Source organism: Bombus pascuorum, chromosome 2, assembly GCF_905332965.1.
Source record: "Bombus pascuorum chromosome 2, iyBomPasc1.1, whole genome shotgun sequence".
NCBI lineage: Eukaryota > Metazoa > Arthropoda > Insecta > Hymenoptera > Apidae > Bombus > Bombus pascuorum.
In genome coordinates, this window is record NC_083489.1 from 18,992,044 (window position 1) to 19,013,052 (window position 21,009).

The 21,009-nt window shown below is 40.1% G+C and overlaps 2 protein-coding genes across 8 annotated transcripts in view; one reads left to right on the plus strand and one right to left on the minus strand.

The window, feature by feature from the left end:
• The window catches only part of LOC132916881 (general transcription factor IIH subunit 2), an 83,049-nt gene that overhangs the window by 29,271 nt on the left and 32,769 nt on the right, over positions 1 to 21,009 (minus strand). The window lies entirely within an intron of this gene.
• LOC132916871 (dorsal-ventral patterning protein Sog) overlaps positions 1 to 21,009 on the plus strand; it is a 93,513-nt gene that overhangs the window by 2,415 nt on the left and 70,089 nt on the right. For 2 of the 7 annotated variants that reach the window (XM_060977274.1, XM_060977275.1), the window contains exon 1: positions 17,426 to 20,204. In XM_060977274.1, coding sequence (XP_060833257.1) covers positions 20,078 to 20,204 — 127 coding nt within the window. In that variant the 5' untranslated portion in view covers positions 17,426 to 20,077. Of the gene's footprint in view, positions 1 to 3,860; positions 4,816 to 4,962; positions 5,659 to 8,022; positions 9,506 to 17,425; positions 20,205 to 21,009 lie in introns of those variants that run through there. The other 5 variants (XM_060977276.1, XM_060977277.1, XM_060977280.1 and 2 more) reach the window with 5 other exon arrangements.

Genomic DNA, 21,009 nt, shown 5'->3' on the forward strand with positions numbered 1-21,009 from the left:
GGTGGTGGAGAACGCGAGATCGGTGTATAATGTAGGTAAATTCTAACGGCGTGCAGGAATGCCGCATAATTCAGGTATTAATTGACGCCTGATTGCCACTCATGCAAATCCGATTAATGAGGTGATCGTCAGAGAAATAAATATTTCTCTGCTGCATGTTGCCTTTGACATTTTCACGGCGTTGATCGTTCGATGAAAAATCGGCCTTTCCATCGTACTTTGGTCGATCGTTATTTGTCGCCATTGAAATAGTAAACTATTTATAATCGCGCGGTTTACGAGTGAAGTATTTTCATGGACGCAAAAAGCGGAAATAGGTTTACGAGTTCGGTATCAATTTCGCGCGCGTCACGATCGAACTTAGGTGTAGTGATTTATCGACATGTGCTTGCCACACGTACCGCGCTTAAATTCATTTTACAGTCCCGTAATTCACGTCGCTCACCCAAATTTACTGATATGGGCTATCTATTCGGACGTGCTGAATTTGGATGAGGGAATAAATTCTGCTGTTGTGCTGTGATCGTCTCTAGAAAGTGCGTTTGTATTATTGGATGACGATTATTGAGATTGCTTCTTTAAAATTAACCCAATTTGCATCATACTGGAATTATTCTAAATATTACAATCAAGCAATGATCAATTTCATGTTGGTATGACCTAATCTCATTTTTTTTACACTACCTAACAACTTCTAGCTTTTAAAAAATATATATGTAGTTAGAGAATTTACCATCATATTTGTATTACACATATATAAGCATTCTTATTCCAGTTTATAGTTAATAATTCATGGATCAAGTATGTTTTCTCGAAACATCCCGCATTTCATTGAGGAATCTGAAAGAGTATCGGTAGTCCCTAGTCCCGTAACAAGAATCTGGAAGGCAGATGAAACACTGGATAAAGTTCTTGGGGAGGATGGTTCGCGAAATCCTTGTCGACGGTCCCTAAAATATTGCCAGTCAATTTCGATTGTGTACTTTACGACGAACTCGGCGGTCTTCCAACATTCCTCTAGTACGTGTTGGTAGAGTTACGAACCATCGATCTCGCACGTGCGCCCTGCTCTCTCACAAAGAGCCCCTACTGGATTCTTCGAGGGATAACTTTCGTTCACAAAAATTTCCGACTTTTCGTAGCGTCGACGAGCTTAATGTTCGCGCAATGTGAATAACGTTTCGATGTGCTTATAGGTATAAGTCACTCGATGCGTACGCGGGAACATTTACATAAACACGTGCACAAGCAAGAGCTGAAACGTATCCGGGCTCAAAAACAGCGAGGAAGGATTGGCGCGGTAACGGCCGGGCTTGTGTGGGACGAATAATACCTCGTGTGCGTACAGTCAACTGCAATAACGACGATTTTAGACGACGTTTCGCGAACTCGTAACTTATGCCCGTTTCGTTGTTGGCCAGTTCCTTTCAAAACGGGTCACGATACGCATGTTCTATTTATAAGTTCACGTGGAAATTCGGTGATGCAATTGCATCTGGAATGAATTCGCAATCGTCAATTTTATTTTGCTATTTATTGGATTAATCGCTAAAAGATTGCTCTTTTAGAGAGTTTATTTACATTCTCTTATTTGTACGTGCTAGAGGGAATCATGGAGAAGTGAGAGGTTATACTATATAAAAAAATAAGTCGAAGATGTAGAGTAGTACTATTTTATAGAAAGCTTCGTTTTCGAGGAAATCGGTATCGAAAGATCATTGCATACGCCTGGGCTTGTACGTGGCGCCACCTAGATAGACTTAGCAAACTTTGTTGTAAACTTGCATTAGTTTTTGTGTTTATTATTTATTAATCAACAAAAAATGAACAACCAAACAAAAATATTTTTTATCAAAGAATCCACTTTTTATATTTAAAAACTTTCTAAAGCAATTCTCCATTCACTACAATATAATTGTAGATATTAGATAAAAACATTGACAGGTTTACATTCTTAGAATTAACTATAACTGTACTTTGTTATCAGTGATACCAACTACCCCTATTAATTTTCTTCATAGTTTACTTTCCGCAGAAACCATCGATCGTTCAGTGATTTTAGGTTAAGTCTCCCTGTAGAATTCGTTTGAACATCGTTCGATCGTTTATGTTCGAAGGATATATCGATCTAATTCTGAGAAGATCTGCGACGGAACTAGGAGTTCAAAGTGTTCTAGCGTTACTGTACGACAGACCGCGTGCGAAAATCACACGAAGCATACGCGAATACGCGAATGCATATGCGCGGCCAGAGCCGTGAACTAATAGATCCACGCGAACGTATATTTGCGGATGCAGAAGGGCGAATATTTCTGCCTTGTATACGTAGAGCTGGAGATCGCAGGGTGTGTACATAGACCGATTATGCATATATATTAAAAATGCTTTATTTACATACGTGTATTTCATGTTTATGTACTGGAGGCATAGTGGAGAAGTCGTTGACAGTGTCTGACGTCAGGAGAGCAAGAAAGTTTTTAATTTAATGTTTTCTTATATACTTTTTTCGCATGACTGAAGTTCTCTTTCATAATGCCTGATTATAATAATATTTCGAAAGATAGTTAGATGCTCGTTTATTAGAAACTAGCTTGCTACTTTTTAATTTCAATTAAAATGTTAACATTATTTCTACGACCATTAGATAATACATTGAATTAGCTGGTCCCATAATGTCCATGTGAACATACAAGAATAATAGAATATGTTTTAGAAGAAATTACTGTTCTACTTCTTTCTTATAACTTTTATGTTATTTATTTATGTAATCGTCATTGATTTCTAAGTTCTTCTCACCACGCGACATTAATTTTTATGTTTCACCTTAAAAAGTTACACTTTCTTATGGGCTATATATAAATAGATGTGTAAACTAGGAATTCTGATTCCATACTCTACTCTCTACACTCTCTACTCTAATCATGTTATGAGCAATTACAAGTTTTCAATCGTGATGTGAAAACATATAGAGGTATGATTAATTAATTGTTCGAGTGGTACGTTGGTGAAAGCTGGCCAATTATGACTTATGACTGCCTGATGTTTGTGATGGACTCTAAGCTTTCTTTTCCTTTCGCTGCTATATTTGTTTCATTACTTGCGTTACTAACAACGTGATGGCTATAACTATAGACAAATGCGATTTTATCATGAAAAAATAAACATATAAATCATAATATAATAATACAATGACAAATATATTTTAAGAAACCTCGTATTATATGTATATGAATTAGTAAAAGAGTGCCTTAAGATTAGTTAATGTCTCCATACTCGAGACCGCGTTCTAATTTGCCCTGGTTGCTCTCGATTTCTATCGTTTTATCGGATTAGTTTGATAAATTCTAGACACGAAGTGACAGCTCGGCTGAAAAAACGCGAGCCTAGCGTGAGACGCAATAAACTAAACAGGCAGTTATAGATCGCAATAGTAGAATTAGCTGCCTCGAGTATGATTAATGGTAATATCAATGATATACATTTATGACCACATAATAATAGACCCCAAGGTTAGATTAGAAAGAAAGAGGTTCGTATCATTGAAATACTTTGGGATTATCGTATTATGTAAAAAATATTGTTAATTATCATATATCAATTTTATTGTAAACAACAGAAAAATATATAGTTGAATAGAGCAATAATTATAGTTTGATCGAAATCAGATAGTTGCTTTTAATCACCCCTACTATGTGCTATACATGCTCATTTTTCAAACGCAAACTATGCGTGTATATACTTATAAATATCTTCGAAATTTCTTTTTTCTCCGCTTCTCGAGTGATCTATTACAACGATAGATTTCTCTGCCGAGTTTAGACGCTAATCCTGCAAAAAGTTCAAGAAAACTAACGGAATAAAGGAAACTCACAATTCGTGAAGGCAGACCTGTCCGGAAACTAGTTTATCAAAAACGAAATTTTAACGAACGACCACTTTATCTTACTTCCGTCGATGATTTATGCGTAACGCGATCTCCCCGCAAGAAAGTTGTAGGAGGGGAGACGATGGATGCAAAGAAAAGGAAAAGAGTCGCGGCTGTCATAAATATCGCGTCTCCTTTTTCATCCCGTCGCGTTGAGCTCCTCTTAAAAACGAGCCTTAACACTATATCTCTAAATCGAACGACGCCGAGACACCCGTGACAAGTGGACATGCCACGACGCGATGCAGGGCTCGGTTTCGCGCCGGCCGTTCACGACTCCACGTAAAATTAAGATCGATTTCACGTCTAACGAGCGTCGCCCTGTGGCATGGGTGTTGCGGGACAAATAAGAAGGGCGGGGAAACGGAAAGATGAGATTGAGCCGGTTGGTCGTTCAACCGAGCCAGTTACAACGGACGGCGCCCATGATCCGGTTAGTTTGGTGAGGAACGTGAGAGTAAGTCGCCCCTGGAGCAAGAGGAAGTAAGACAAATAAATATTCGCTAGCGAATGAGAAAGAGAGAAGGACGAACAAACAACAAATGAAAAAAACACTAGGAGGATACGGTGAGATTGGTGAGCGAAACAAGGAAGGAAAACAAGAGTTGGTTGGAAGAGAGAGAAAGAAAAAAAAGCACAGTGGCGATAGTAGAGAGCTATAGCGTGAGAGAGACGAGGAATGTGTGTTTGAAAGAATCAAATGAAGCGGGAGAGTGGAAAACGTAGGAAGAGGAATGAAGGTGGCAAGATTAGTTGGGAAACGAGTAGGAAAAAGAGGGAAGATACTAATACGTCGGATACGTGGGATGGATAATACTTCCTTGGCGCGTGTAATGTACTCGTCCGGCGGCGCCGGCGCCTGCATGCATGTTCTTTTTCTCTATCCCACGGTGAGTATTTCGCTTTTTGTTCATCTCTCTCCCTTTTTCGCTCTCTCTCTCTCTCTCTCTCTCTCTCTCTCTCTCTCTCTCTCTCTCTCTCTCTCTCTCTCTCTCTCTTAGTGAGTGCAGCGTATTTATAGTGTATTATTATTGTAGTATGTTTACGCGACATGACACAGATTCCGCAGCGACGCCCCCTGGGAAGCCTATATGGTAATGCCCGGTCCAGTGTGCGCCAAAATCTTCGAGCCGCGTCTAAGAAGGAGGTTATGGTTGATGTTATGACGCACGACTTTACGTAGCTCCGAGATCGTTTATTCTCGGTTTGAGAACGATAAACGAACATTATTAGCCATTGATTTTCGAACGGAAGGTTATCATTGCGACACAGGGAGACGCCAGTTACGCATATTCGAGTCCTTTAATTAAGTCGTACGGAAGGGGACAAGGACAACGAACGTCGGCGCACGCGCTGCTTTCCCATCGATGTTTATGGTAATGTTGTTTGACGGTGTTACCATGATCGTAATACAATTACGATGGACTAAATTGCGTCGTTGTTTACGTTTTCACCGTTATTATTTGATACCCGCGTGATCAAACGAGATATGAAAAAATCGTTAACCGAAAGTATGTAGGGTCACGCGAGAAGTGTACATAACCTCGTAAACGTGTAAAAATTGTTCGGTGCCTGGTCGTATGTTTTGGTTAGGTTGTCGGTTTACATGGTGACGAAAGCCGTGACTCGTGTAGTTATTTAACGCGACGGCGACAGAACCTAGTGTTTACTATCGATCAGAAGGAAGATGAGAAAAAGAAAGAAGGAACAGGGACAACGAGACACGACGTCAGGTCTGTGTTCATTTAAATTTTTCCTCTTGGGCGTCGTAATTAATTGACCTCATTGCTGACAGCGCTCAACTGTTTTTATTCCGATCGCTTATCAGTAATTAATTTGTCTGGACGTCGTAAATAAAACAACACTATCGCCGAGGGGACTTTTCTCCTATTCAAGTTCTATACTTTACATATGTATTGAACCTTTTCTTATTTTGCTTTATATGATTTGTAAACCTCGTTTCCACTAAAGCAACCTCAAGAAACTTCTTGTCTTGTCCGTGTCTTCTGTAACACACGGTGACTTTTTCAAAAAACAGGAACTGTAACAAAATATTACTCGACGTTACTTTAGTGGATATGAGACTTTTGAATGCAGACTTTCTGCATTGATTTATTGTTTATCCATATCGATTAACCATAATGTTCGATCGATTCGTTCGAAGAGCTAACTACATTTTGGATCGAGATGACTTCTCTTCGTTATATTTTTACGCGTAGATTATTCTTTTGGTAGGGAATTTTCGGAATATTCAACACGCAGATTTATCATTGCAAGTCCTTGGAAGAGATTGAAGTTTGCCTTACGGTTATTACGACCGCGAGATATCCCCGAAATACATATAAGTGATTGTGGCGCCGCCCTCGTTCCGTTGTAACTAAAGAATCGCGAGGCTGTGAATAGATCGGCCATGAACAATAATAAATCATTTTGGTCTCGAAATCGGTCGATCCTGATGAGCTGCAGGAATACATAATAAGCGACAGCTGATCCACTTGTTTGTTGTCCTATCGTCGCGTCGCGTCGCCCTGAGTTCATGACAGCGTATAAAATGAGATCGACAGGGTTAATGGTCGATTGGTTTTACGCGGGGAACGTATTTAATCGGATTCAAGCCGTGTTCCAATCTTCTCATCGTGTCGTTGTTCCGTTGTCGGATAACGTTCATCGTGTCGCCTGACAAATCAACAGGTTGGATACTTAAATAGTAAAGGAAATGAAAATTCATTTTTACATGATAAAACATTTCTTTTAATTAACACAAACTACACAACTACAGAAAAGTAAATTGCCAATATTATTCAGTAGACTGTAAATATTTATGGGAAATATGAATGTACAAAAATATATAGAATGCATATACATAATTTGCAAGAATATATTATATTAGATGCTGAAACAAATCTTCAATTATTTACTTTTAATAATAACTAATTACTTTTGATAAACATCTACAGTTTATCAGTCAGTAGTTAGTTATTCAACTATTATTCATAAAATCACAAAAAAATATTTTCTATAGAACCATAGTAGACATACATTGTGATCTACTGCATAATACATCAACTATCGTTTAAGAAACTTCCTATAGAATTAGACTTTAAGGAAAGCATTATATTCATTCAAAAGTACGTTCGTATGCTTTAAGTGATCATTATAGACATCTATCATATGCAATAAACCATTGTCAAACCGTCATTTATCCTAACCTCACCTATTAATCCATGGAGGCAATTTAACGTCTATTATTTGGTAATTACGTCACGCTAAAGCAAACAATCGAGGCTGTCGTTTCCTGTTTGTTTAAATTCACTGGTAGAGGGCCCTTTGTCCGTCTGGGGCCGGGTTCGATTTCAGAAATTTGCGTAACTGGCTTGGATCCAAGGCGCACCGACGACTTATTGCAGTGGAGCGGATGCAGCCGCTCTCGGTCAAAACAGAAACACGCAGAGCGACTGCGCCCGATCGCGGTCCCTTTGCGTCTGTATTTTCGAGAAGTGCGCACGAATTCCGTCGATAAATCATTCAGACGGCGCTGTGAGAGGAATGTCAATCGCGGCGCGGTTACCTACACGTGTTTGTGTTCTTTTCAAAACATTACTATTTAATATATTTCTGTATACGAAGAACGATATATGTACATCTGCAGAAGGTGCATATGTGTATTTTGCAGTTTTCATTTTCAGTCTCATAGTTTAAAGAACTATTAATCAAATAACGCTACCGTTAATGTAACATTAAAAGATTGCATCAATCAATGATTAATTCATTTAAACATTATTCAAAGTGCTAGTATTTGACAAGTTTGAAGTTTTAATAATTAAAACATTTACATGAACTTTGATCATTTCGTGTTAATACTCAAAAGATAAGGATTCAAAATTATTTTATATTTTCTCTAGAAAATAAAGAACTTGGTAAAAGAAACATATTAATGGACACCTGGCTATATACATTAAAGTCAACACACCCTTCATTCACATACGCGCACTCTTTAACCTTAGATCCTTGAAACTCATTTAATTTTCATTCTTATTACCAACACTCATTTATCCAGTACAAAATGCATAAGCATGTTATCGTCTGAAAAATTCCAGATTCCACGATGCATTGCGATAAAGGACCGATGATGGAGCATTCGCCGTCAGCATTCAACGACTATACTGTTTACCTGAATGAACGAACGTTCAGGGGAGGGGGAGGAAGTATTTTCAAGAATCGCCAGCGTGTACCGCGTTGTGGTTGGGCAGAGGTGTGCGGGCAGGTGTCTCGACCGAGGCGCCGGAAGGTCGTAAACCGTTTCGGATCACGAGGTCTCTACCGAGCCTCTCGGTACCGAGCGGCTGGACATTATTTACACCTCGTGGCGCGCTGTAAAATCGCGTATACACTCGTGTTCCCTCATGCTGTCCACGCCTGAACGCAGGTTCATTTAAATTGCATTGCAGTCGCAGGACGACCGTTTCGATTCTCTCTCTCTCTCTCTCTCTCTCTTTTCCTTCTTTTTCTCTATCAGTTTACATATAGTAGAGGTTCTTATGAAAGCTTTTTCTGGATTATGGTAATGAAATGAAATCTCAGAGCCCTCTCATAGTCTGTAGATAAGACTTAAAAGAAGGAAATGTATTGAAAATATACAATATATCAAATACAAAAGAGTTCTACTATGTATATTTCACATTAACAGATTCGGTTCTACTAAAATGCAATTGTCCAACCTACATTCTTTATTGGCCAATGTTAACATTTGTTTAAACAATAATACTTATCTCAACACACTATTCGTTAGGTTACTTGTCTTCCTTCAGGTACTCTATTAAAAACTAAAATACGTATAACCATTCAACAGCATTACTTACTGAATACTGAATCAACAAAGAACACCCATCGTAACATTGAATGTACGAAACGTGCTTCCGCACTCGGTATCCGGATTATCGTCACTCTATAGCTACCCAAAAGCAAACATCAAAAGCTCGGTCCAGGTAAAACTACCGTCGCTTACTTTCTTACATTACCTTAGTGATGGTAACTTTATTCATCGAACCTACGGGGCCCGCAGTTCAGTTTTTCGTAGAAGCGACTATTGTCTCGGAGATTAATGGTGCTGCGCGAAACCGTTCGTCCTGCAGACGTAGAGACCCGAAAGATTTCGCTCCTTTTGTACCCTTCTCTGTCCCGTTTCCTTCACGACGACTACAATCGTAGGATGGCCGGCCTCGTTTCGATTCCCATTCAAAAAATGGCCCTCGTCGAAGCTTCGTTTCGAGGGTTGAATCCTGGTTCTGATCTCTACTCGCTTCCCTCGGCCTTTTCACGCGCGTGCCCGCTTCTCGGGGGACTTGTTAATTGTCGGACGAAATTAATCACCCGGTACCTCGGTTCGCCTTTTGTATACGGCGAGCTCGCGATTCGCTCGATTTAACGCGTTCCATTATACGGTCTCTTGGATGGAAGAGAATTGATGTGAGATGAAGATAGAAGTGGTGAAAAGGAAATTATGGCGCGTCGTGGGATCTAAATGACGCTGATGATGTTTTGTTGCTAGGTCTTCCTGCAGATGGTGCTTGCTACTTTGGGGTAAGTGTAAATGAATGAAATTGTTAATAGAATAGACGCGGTGAAATTGTATTACTAAACTATGGGTGTTTATGCATTTATGAGAAACTTAAAGATGCTAAAATTAGTAAGATGCGTACATCACGCGTAAGACTAAATATCCGAAGTATAATAATCGTTATATAGGAGTCAATTTAGGTTTCATTCCTTTCATTCTCTTAACAAAAATATAAATCTGTATAAACATCCGCAGTATAGTTATTATTTGTTTGAAACACATTGTTATGCGTATTCATATAGACTTAGTCCTATATAAAGACTTGAAAATTTCTAAGAAAGTTTTATGAGTTTGATGAATGCAATAGAACTTCCTTTATATGGAAGTCTATTTACTTGAACGAAATTTTAGTTACTGTGTGATTTCAATGTCGTTCATTTTGTCGTGCGTAGATTAAAATTTATATTTTTGAAAAGAGGTCGCGGACGAGATCGAGAAGAGAATTTTGAGAAAAAGGCGGCACTTAGACGCAGAGGAACGCGCGTCGACAGGCGAATATTGCTAAACCGACGTTTATTATAGTCCGTAGACGACGTGCACGATCAATTCGCCATATCTCGGCCGCTTGATCTACGATCTGCGACAGCGATGCACGAAATCGTGTATGTTGCTGTTGGCCCGGATTCAGATAAATATTTATGGCCGGTGAAATAATTTTACTAGCGCTATTTTTTCCCCTGTGGAAGATCTTTCAGATATAGTGGAATCTTCATACTACAGCTCTTATATCTAAATTGAACTAATAGATATCAATAGTAATTTATGAAATTATCTATAAGTCATCTATAACACTATATTTTTCTATAGAATTTAAGCCAAAGACAAAAATGTTTTCTAAGATATATGATCTTAAATTAAAGCATTAAACTTTAATAGCAATTAATACAACTACGCCTATATCCTATGTTTTTTTTTTTACCAAGATCAAACAAAGATTAGGACATAGGAGCATTTAAGCTATAGTCAGGTTTCAAATTAAAAGATTAATTAACAGTGGCAATTGATGTAATTACAGCTGGAATTATAGATAGTATCGTACATTTTCTCTATTGATTAATTAAGAGCATAGTAGTCTCTGAGGTATTGTTACATCTTAGTTTAAAGCTCTAAGTAATGTAGAATTTAAACCAAAAGTAAAGTATGGGAATCTATAAAGTTAAATTCTAAATTAGAATCTCAAAGAAATAGAATAGCTAGCAAATATAAAGTTATATTCATTTTATAATAATTCTATTAAATATCGGAAAAAGGTCGTAGGGTTTATTCGTTAATAATAACAACAAATCGAATTTCGTGCAGTAATTGATAAATGTAATGTATGAAATTGGTTTCAGTGGAAAGTTTAATCTTCGTAGTTGGTATACATGCTTCGCTGTTTTCAATTGTTTTGACATGTCGTTGTCACGTGACAGTAAACACAGATAGCGAGAAGTTAGAAATTTGTTCTTTCTTCTTTTACGTGTTTAGACTTGGATATACAGCAGCAAATGTAGCAAGATGCATTTGTAGTGTACGCGGGGAAGGTGCTGTTAGCGAGAAGACAGCACAAAAATGGTTTAAACAGTTCAAAGAAGGAAATGTATCGTTAGATGACGAGCCAAGTTCACAAAGTCCATTTGTCATTGAAAATGAGAAATTGAATGAGTATATGCGTTCAAACTTACGAAACAGATGTTGAAATGTAACAGCACCTTGTCTACATACATTATAAATGTTATAATACATTTTAACTTGTCACGAACCATGTTTACTTCCACGTGATCAACGAAATGACGAAACAATTGAAAACAGCAAAGCATGTATACCAACTGCTGAGATTAAACTTGCCACTGGGACTAATTTTACGTATTAAATTTACCTATTATTTTTTATTATTATTAATTATAAGTAAACTATCATCCTTAATTGGTGTTATAGGCATTCCTCTTCTCAGGAGTCTGTTTCCCCAGAGAATATATATAAACTTTGATATTTGATCATCATTGAGACTTTACTATGTCATTGAAACTATTTACGTATATTCAAACTTAGTCCAAACCATAACCTATAAAATATAGAAAGTACCATTTATCAGCCATATAAATCTCCAATTCCAAATAACTTTTCACTAAAAACATGCTTTAAACATCATCTAAAATACTTTCCTAACCATTAATTCTTGTATTTTACAATAGTAAATGAAATATAATTGAAATAGTAGTAGTGCTCTATTTGTTCAGTAGTATAACAGTATCCTTGGTCTGACTGGTTCATTTTGTTTTCTCCCATTCGTGCGTATCGCTTTTCATAGTGTTTGGAATTTTCAAAGACTCGTAACATCGCTTGAAAATGCATAAAGCATACTTCTTATGAAATTACATTGGCGGATAGGTTGGAAAGGAGGAACAGGCTTTGGAATTGATCGCTTTCGTAACATAGTTAATCTCACAAAAACATTTTATTCGATGTATAAACGTGCATTGTTTCACGTGTACATAGAGTCCATTGAATCTAAATGGTGTTTTATACTTCTCAGTCAGTGTCCAATAAAATATCGATGGTGTAGCCGATCTGGCTCGCCTACTGAGCCTTCAGCAAAGGCGCAAGAGTATTAATGTCACATTAATTTCGCCTCATGCATTTTGTGAAGACTTCTTATTGATGTCATGAAATTTTGTCTATTAATATTGTGCGTCCTTTTGCATATTTACTTTAGTATTAAATATTTAGAGCTTTCTCTTTCAACATATATCTTTAACTTGGCAAACCTGATGAATTTGATATTTTGGTAACTAGTTTACTATTGCTATTACCATTATTTTACTCTTTTAAACAATTCCAAAATTTTGTAAAAATAATTCTTTCCATTTGTTTCAACCTTTTAATGACACTCTTCAAAAGTGGAAAGTAATTGCAAAGTCCAGTAGTATAGTTACAAATATAATCCATAAAAATACTTCTATGAGTCATGAGTCTATAATCTATAAAATCTACAAAAAATCTATCAAAATTAATTTGTTCATCATACGCACAAACATTTTTGCTTCCAAAGGTGTGCATTGATATAACCTATTCGCAACAGGAAAAGATAAGCCATAACAGTGGCAAAAGAGGAAAGGATCAAATAGTGTTCAGCGTGAATGTTGTTACCAGTCGAAAAGAGGGATCTACATTTGGCATGCGCCGACAATACATACCTCGCTCCCCACATTCCACGACGAGTTGACAATGAGCATTGTGTGTCTCCAGCGCGTTATAGGTGAGCACCGTCGGGACTTAACCTTATTTCTCGATCCTCCTCTGTACGCGGCTACGAAAAGGGATATCATTGTTAGAACAGACAGCAGAAGGGTCTCCGAACTACGAAGCGTTACATCCGTTCATCGAGCGTTGAATAGAAATATTCTTCTCTCTTATACGTTTATTCCTTTTTCTTGTTCTTGTTGCATATTGTGGCTCTTCTTGTGGGCCGCCCGAAGTCGCCAAGGAATCTATTAGATTTGTCATAGCCGTATGGTGTGAATAGTTGCCGGTCAGGTGATCCTTTTACACCTATCTATTTTTCTCTTTCTTCCATCTTTTTTCTATCTTGTTTTCTGTTTCTTTTCTCTTCATCTTCATCATTTTCGTCTGTTCTTTTTCTCCGTCGTTGTTCATCTTTTTTCCACACTCCGTCAATCTGGTACCTGTGAATTTTATCATTTTTTTATCATCTTCTTCAGTTTGATCTCATTTATTATCCTCTAATCTTTTTTCTTTTTTTTATCATTTTATCTCTGTATCTCTTTCTCATCATTTTTTTATCTCTTCTATCTTTATCACGCGTTTTTGTCTTGTACCGTCTCCATATTTATCTGTTTTATCAATCTTATGATCACTTTTCCTATAATACTGGTCCACTTGTCTTTTTTAATTGCTCTTCCATTTTCTAATTTCTAAAAACTTGACAAATCCAGAATTCGATTAAAAAAGCCGTAAAGGAATCTTCGATGATTCTCCGAAGTAATTGAACTTCTTCTTGTTTCATTCGGCGTGTGGTCCCGCGCAAATGATCCTCTCTCGAACGCCACCGTGGGCGATACGCTTCAGCCGGCCACGATAGCGCATTGAAATAAATCATTTCGTGTCCTTTTGTGCGCCACTGGCACTACAGCATCGCCTGTCTTTTCTCCTCGCTATCTGTGGTTTTGATCTTCGACTGCATCTCGATCGGAATCTTAATTCGCACTATTTTTATTCCATCGTACAGTTAAATTTCTTCGCTGATACTAGATAAAACTTTCTTCGTATCTTATTTGCTGTCTTTCGATTTTAAAATGAACAATTTTTACGGTAAATCATGAATGAAATAGTAGAGATAGGAAATAGTCATAAAAGTTTTGATAGGTTAGGTTAAATGTTGCACTTTTTGGTTTTAATGCATCAGTGTATTGGATTAGATGTAAAGATGACGAATATAAATCTTTATAGTATTAGTTGCATCTTACGGCTTTATTTCGAGGACCGTATCAGGGTCGAAGTCGATGTGTCTATTTAACGAAGTGGTTATCGAAAAACATTCAAGATTATAATGGAGAGCTCAAAATTAATTCGTATGCGTGTATGATGTAATCAGCTCAAGTATTCTTGTTGACAATGACACGTTTCTTCGTGAATCATCTTCGATAATTATTTGCAAAATAGGAAATTCTTTGCGAGTTTTACAATCCTTCCTTGTATCACATAATGATTTTCTTGAAACATCCTTTTTTATACATATCTTTGAAAATGTGAAGATTTTTAATTTTTCTATGTTCCATATTTCAATTTTTCTATTGTTTCTACTTTTTTTTTCATATTTTTTTTTCTGTAATACAAATAAAGAAATTAGAAAATGAAGAAATTACAAAATAAAGGTGACCCGTATGAATCGCAAGCTTTTCCTTAACCATCTCATGGTCCGAAGTCAAGTGTCAACCAATCAGACGCAAGAGATGCAAGCGCGCGAGGGATTACCTTCGATTCGGTGCGCATCAGCGGCGCGCACGAAACGTGTCAGAGACGCGTAAACGTCGTCGCGGGGAAGAATCACTGCGCGGTTTATCGTCGGATTAGATGTTTTATTGCCTGAACTTGGTTCCGAGGCGGTCCACGAAAAACGACAAGAAAAATAATAATAAAAACATCATGCGTCTCCGTGTCCTCCGTTTCACGCATTAAGAGGAACAAGGATAGAAGGAGAAAAATAGTACAGGGGAGAGAAAGAAAGAAACCGCTCTCCGGCGGTCTGTCCGCGAACAAAATCTGCCGTAAAATTCGTTTCGTGGCGGAAGATATTTTTCCTGGAAATGAATTCACCGAGCGTCGTCCACGACGAATGTGCATCCGGCTTAATGCCCTGCTGCAGAACGAAGAATGCCGCAGGTATCTCACGTGGAATCTGCGAAAGCGTCGTCCCCTCTCGCCTTCGAACGCGAGACGACGCAGCCTCGGCCTCTCTTCGCCATTTTTCTTTTCTCACCTTAAGGCCTCACACGCTCACGCTTCTCTCGCCGGTTCCCCCTACCACTCCCATTGCGCGCCCCACCCCCCACCACACCCCCTTCGCGTTCCGTCGTCACCGCAGCCCCCTCTCTATCTTTGTCGTTCCCACCACTTTTCGCTATCGCTCGATCCCTCTCCCTCTTACAAGTCGTTCTCTTCTCTAGTCGACCGTGCATGGGCAAAAAGTATAACGGCGCGACGATGAGACGGCCGCGCCACGATGTCGACAGACTGTCCTGCGAATTTTTACAAGCCGCTTAGCAATTAGTCACCCCGTCTTAGGGACTATTTCGTAACGAGTTTGCCGCTGTTGGTCCCGTCGGTGGAACACAAGACTCGGCGAGGTGGAGAATACAACACTCCTCCGTGAATCTTTTCTTCTCCTTCCTCTTTCTCTCCCCTTCGTTTCTTTTTTTCCCTTTCGTTCTCTCCGTTCTTGCCGGTGGTTTCGAATCTGTATCCGGTCGATCTTTGGTGTTCGAACTGCCGAATAAAGAACGAAAAAGAAACCGTATTCCTTTCGAGAACACCCTTCGCCATTCTATTTTTAGATTTCGAGCGAGATTCGGGGGAGCAACACATCGAATCGTGGTATGTATGCCCCGTGTTGTAATTTTTGGGAAGGAGAACGTAAGACATACGCGCAAGGGATGACACTGAAATAAATCGCGTATTACACTTTGCTGATTGATTCGTAAGATTCGTAGATATAGATTATGTGTAACTAGCAGTTTTTTACGTATGCGACGGGTGTACGTGCGGATTTGCATCGTACGCGCGTCGAACGCATTTAACGTCTACGTCATTTCAACGCGTGTCATGAATCAACGAGAACCGAATGGAAACCACCACGATCGCGCCTCCATTCACGACATTACGCTCGGCTCATTGATGTATTCCCATGGATACTTATCTCTTTATCTGGGAATTCCTCTTTGTTGCTGAACACTTTCGCAAAATAATCACGACATTCTATGCCCTCCGTTTCCATCGCGTTAGATCATTGCTGCAAAAAAAACTGCATAGAATTAAGTCATAATGTGCCATTTTTTTACGGAGCCTCGCACGTCAGATCCGTGTCCAGGTCTGTCGTATCCCGTTGTTGGTGCATAAAATAGTCATCAGTATGTATTAAGAACGAACGTAAATCAAAGATCATGTAGCTGTTTCAGCTGGCATGAGAAAAAATCTGTGAACTGAAACGACTGTTCTTTTACTTTATTTAAAAAATTTTCTATTTTTTTAACTTCATTTCTTTAAACATATTTCATTAAAACATAGATTTGCTTCAACGTCATTGGACGTGCTGCTCTCTAGATTGTTCTCTAGATTGAATCGATCATAAATTTAATAAATTATAATTTGGAGAGACAATGCATGCATGTGTTTATTTACACTCGTTCTAAAAGTGTTATCTTTCGTGTTGTTCTCTGCCAAATAGTAAGCACATTTGAAATTGTTTAATCGTAATCTTCGCGAGATATGTTTTTTCGTACTCACAGGAGGATTTAGGTTTGGGGAAAACCCAATTGGGTATTACCTTGTGTACAATACAATTGTATACCACTTCTACGAGTGGTACTTAGATGTAGATAGAATAGAAACTACCCTAACCTCTTTGATACTAGTCAATATACAAATAGTATAGGTGAAAACATTTCAAATATAATTATGAAAACGTAAAAAATGTGGATGAAACAACGAAACGGTAAGAAGTTACGTTTCATACTTGCCACTCACTGATACTGGTGTATACCCACCGCGTTCAGTGGTGCACACTGGTTCCGTGGTGGTGGTGCCGGGAGCTTGGCGCGTTGGTGGTAGGAATCGCGATAGTGGTGGTGGCGCTGTGGTAGGGGAAGCACCCACACGCGCGGCGTACTCTCGCACACCTTTTGGACAGAGCATAGTCATTCGCGACACCCACCGCGATCGAGGTATCACACGAGCGGACGACACGAGTTCTTTCCGTTTAACCCCTGTTCTTCTCTTTCTCTTTTTCTCTCCCTCTCTTTGCCGTTTCTTTCCACGTGTATATATGTACGTGTACATATATACACTTATGCATCTCTCGAGCGGCGACACTCCGGCGAAAAGAAACTAACCGTGGCCACGCGAACACTTTGTATCCTCTATGTATGCGAAACCTGTGAATATATGTGTGTGTGTGTATGTATATATACATATATACATACATATATACATATATATAGGGATATATAAAGGAAATATATGTAAGCGCACGCGCGCACACTTGCACAATATACGGTACATCGAGCACGTAACGCGTACGCACACACGTAGATGCGAGCACGGGTCCCGGTGCGGCAGCGTGGTCGGCTATCCCCATAAAAGCGACGGACTCGACTGGCCTGCGGACAGTTGTCATCGTTGGCTACATCGGCGCAACGTGTCTCTTTGCGCTCGAATCGTGTTTCGATTATTTATCGATATATATCTCGGGGTGGTAACCTCTTCGACACAAACGAGACGAGAGTTCCGTATACGCTTTTCATCACAAGATATCCCCTAATTCACGCGCGAACTCGCGGCGAGCCCGCGCACTATTGAAAAGAGACATGAAATGTACGCGTTTCTCGAATTCGCGACAACAGATAGCAATCGAAGACAAATAGTGAACAAAAGAATGCGAGTGCGAGCGAATGATTGTTCGGAGAATTGTATTATGATCGCGTGATCGAACGACTGATTGATCGAAGACGACTGAGAAAAAAGACGTCGATAAGATCGACCGTTCGTCACTTGTCTATAGATAACGCGAACGATATCTCGGAACGATCGTTGCCGAAATCTGACGCACTTATATATACCCGTTGACTTGATGTGTTTCACGAGAATCTAAATTAAGAAATAGCGTGAATTCGATTGATATTTCTACTTTCTTTCGTTGGTGGTCACGATATAGTACACGTGGTTGAAAACTATTATAAGAGAAGAAGATACGAGCCGGTAATACCGAGTGCAAGCGCCAGACAGAGCGACGCTTCCGCGGGCAAAGCCGTGTCCTGTCTCGTCTTTCGTGTGTATAGAACAACCCACACGGTCACGCGCGCGCACGCTCGAGAGTGTAATAGAGACACGTATATAAGTACGTGGAGTGGCACACGTACCGGTAGACGAAGCGCGCGTGCACACGCGTGTACGAAAGCGAAAAAGCAATTCGTCGTGGCGCAAGCGCGAAAGCAGAAGCTTTTTCGAGCGAGCCAGCCGGAGGAGAGAGAGACGGTGGTGCCGATGATCAGATACATCGGATTCAGTGGCGGCACGGGCGTAGAGAGCAAGTCGAGTAACAGCTTCCCACCAGTCAGTCACTCACGATCGGCTAGTCAGTCACGGCAGTCACGCGCCGACCGTGTCAGACGCACGCTGGTCTGTTGGTTCGCGTGGAAAGAGGCCGGTCAAATAAACCGAGATCTAAACGGGTGAGAGACAAAAAGGATTCAGTGTCAACGTCGTTGATTGTAAATCGTGCGACCGTAGTCGGACTTGTTATATACGACGGTGGTATACCACTACGCAGCGCAGGCGCGATGCAACGTTTCACGGACCTCGTCGAGATTCGGTGTCGATGATCACTTTCGATTACAGTGTGAACCGGCGAGTCGAACCAAGGCAATCGTGTATATTCTAAGCGAATCTTATCGGTGTCAAAGACGATCGAGAACGGTGTTCAACTCTTCTTTGTTGGTACTTTTTCAAACCGATGAATCCACATTTGTTTTGGAAATCGGTTATTTACCTGGGATAAAGTCGCGGTAATCCCAGGAGGGATAATCGTGTGGAACCACCGTATCAGATGCGCATACCGGCGTTGTTGGACCGCGAGGAAAGGGACGACGACAACGCACACGGGGCTCGTAGGTTAAGAGAGTTAGTGAGGTGCGGAGGTGCGTGGAAGAGTGCGCCGGTTAAAATCGTGACAGAGGGAGGAAGAAGAGAGAGAGAGAAGAAGTGGCAAGCGCACGGTACGACTCGGTCGCCTCGCTCTTTCGTATCCCTCTCGTCTCGAAACTTGTCGCTCGTTGTGTACCGCCTTATAAAACGCGCGCGCAGTAACACGGAACGCGCGACGACCACGGGAACGGGGAAGAAGAGCGGCGGGGGACAGCCGGAGAGTTAGAGTCGTACGAACTCTCTGTGCACTCGGTAAAAGAGAGAAATAAATAGCGATAGTGCAAAAAAGAGACGACCAGACGGTGTTCGAGCTGGCTTAAAGGAAAGATAGATAAAGAGAGAGAAAGAATAACGAACCTGCGTGTGTACCTTAGCCTATTAAGCCGTCGGATGCGCTCGTTCAACGTGTCTCGAACGGTGCACGATACCTCGCCGCGTTATCTGCAGTAAATACTGCGGCTAACACACGGCCTCTCTCTGGGTCTGCCGCTGATTGTTTCTAATCATTATCGCACACGTTCGCGACCTGTGTACGCGTACTATCGTCGTCGTGGTTCGTCATTGTCGTCGATTCTTTCGTCGTCATAAACGTTGTCGTGGTAACCCGTCGTTGTGTCATTATATCGGTATTGTTATTGTTCGCGAACGATACTCTTTGTAATCGTCATCGGTGTGTTGTCGCGTGGACACGTTATATGCGCTCAGAGAGGAGAGAGAGGAAGAGAAAAGAAAATAATCGAAGAAGATGGTGTGATACAACACACAGTGCCACACAGAGTGCAGAAAGTTTTGTGCAGTGAACGTTCGTTAATAGACCAGTGGCCGCGGCTCTGAAGAACAGACAGAGAAAGAGCACACGCGTGCAAGATAGGATAGAACGAGACAGACAACGTGTGAGGAATAGGTATAGTGAAAAAGAGATAGAAATAGAAAATACGAGTGAGAGAAACATATTGGCGGAATAGAGACGAAGGAGAACACGCTATATGCGTTGAAGCACCCGTGTCGAGTGCCAGCGACGAGACAGTGAATTGGACATACGCGAGAGTGAGCGTGACAGAGAGAAAGAGGAAAAGGATTCTAAAAGACATCACAAGACTTTTTCGATATTATCAAAGATGCATTTCTACGGTAGTTTATTGTCGATTTTGCTGGTCGTTCTTTCTTACCCCTTGACTGTTCGTACACGCAGGGTGGCACCTTTGATAGAGGAAGACTGGGCTAGGAGACCTCATCGCGCCGCCGGTAAGTCGCCATTTCAAACTTCCAATTTCTGATTCGTTCTTTCTTTTAGTTACGCGCGTTATCATGTTTTTCTCTATAAATTATAATTTCATATATCGTTGTAACTGTATGTAGAGATTTTCATTAATTTTCATTAATTTCGTTTAATGATTTCTTAGATAGAGAGTTCTTGAAAATTTTTTCATGTCAATATTTGGTGCCCGCTGGTACGTTTTGGCTTGGTTTGCCTTTGGTTGTTGTGATTTCGTCAGAATGCGAGCAGTTTCTTTTCCTTTAAAGGTTAGGAGACGCTCGAAAATACCGGACTTCATCGTGCTCTCGGCCGGCAGTCCGCCGCATTTACGTAATGAGAGAGTCACGTGAAAAAGGCGGGAATCGAACTCCTCTCGATTGTCTACTTTGAATCGGCACCGCATTACGCATTCGTCTTCTCTTTTGCCGGCATTTTTGCCGGTGAGCATTTTTTTTATTCCGGTTGCATCATTCATAAAGACTTATTCAGTTCTATTCTAGTCAGAAAAAAGAAACATTATATTAATATAATGAAATGTATTTCGAAAAAGTAATAAAAGACGACTATTCATGGATATAACAACGAGGCAGGAAGTAATGTACTGATTCTTAAACACCTCGTACTGACCCAGTTGTAAGAACAAGTTAATGGATGTGTATTGTAGTTGCCGTGCAAAGCTACTGCGCGACGGAACCATGGACCTCGGTCTCGAGTTCGCTCGTTTTTCACACTTGTCGCGTGCTCTTATTTCATCGAACCGAAGGAAGATAGGCTCGATTCCATTAGACAGTC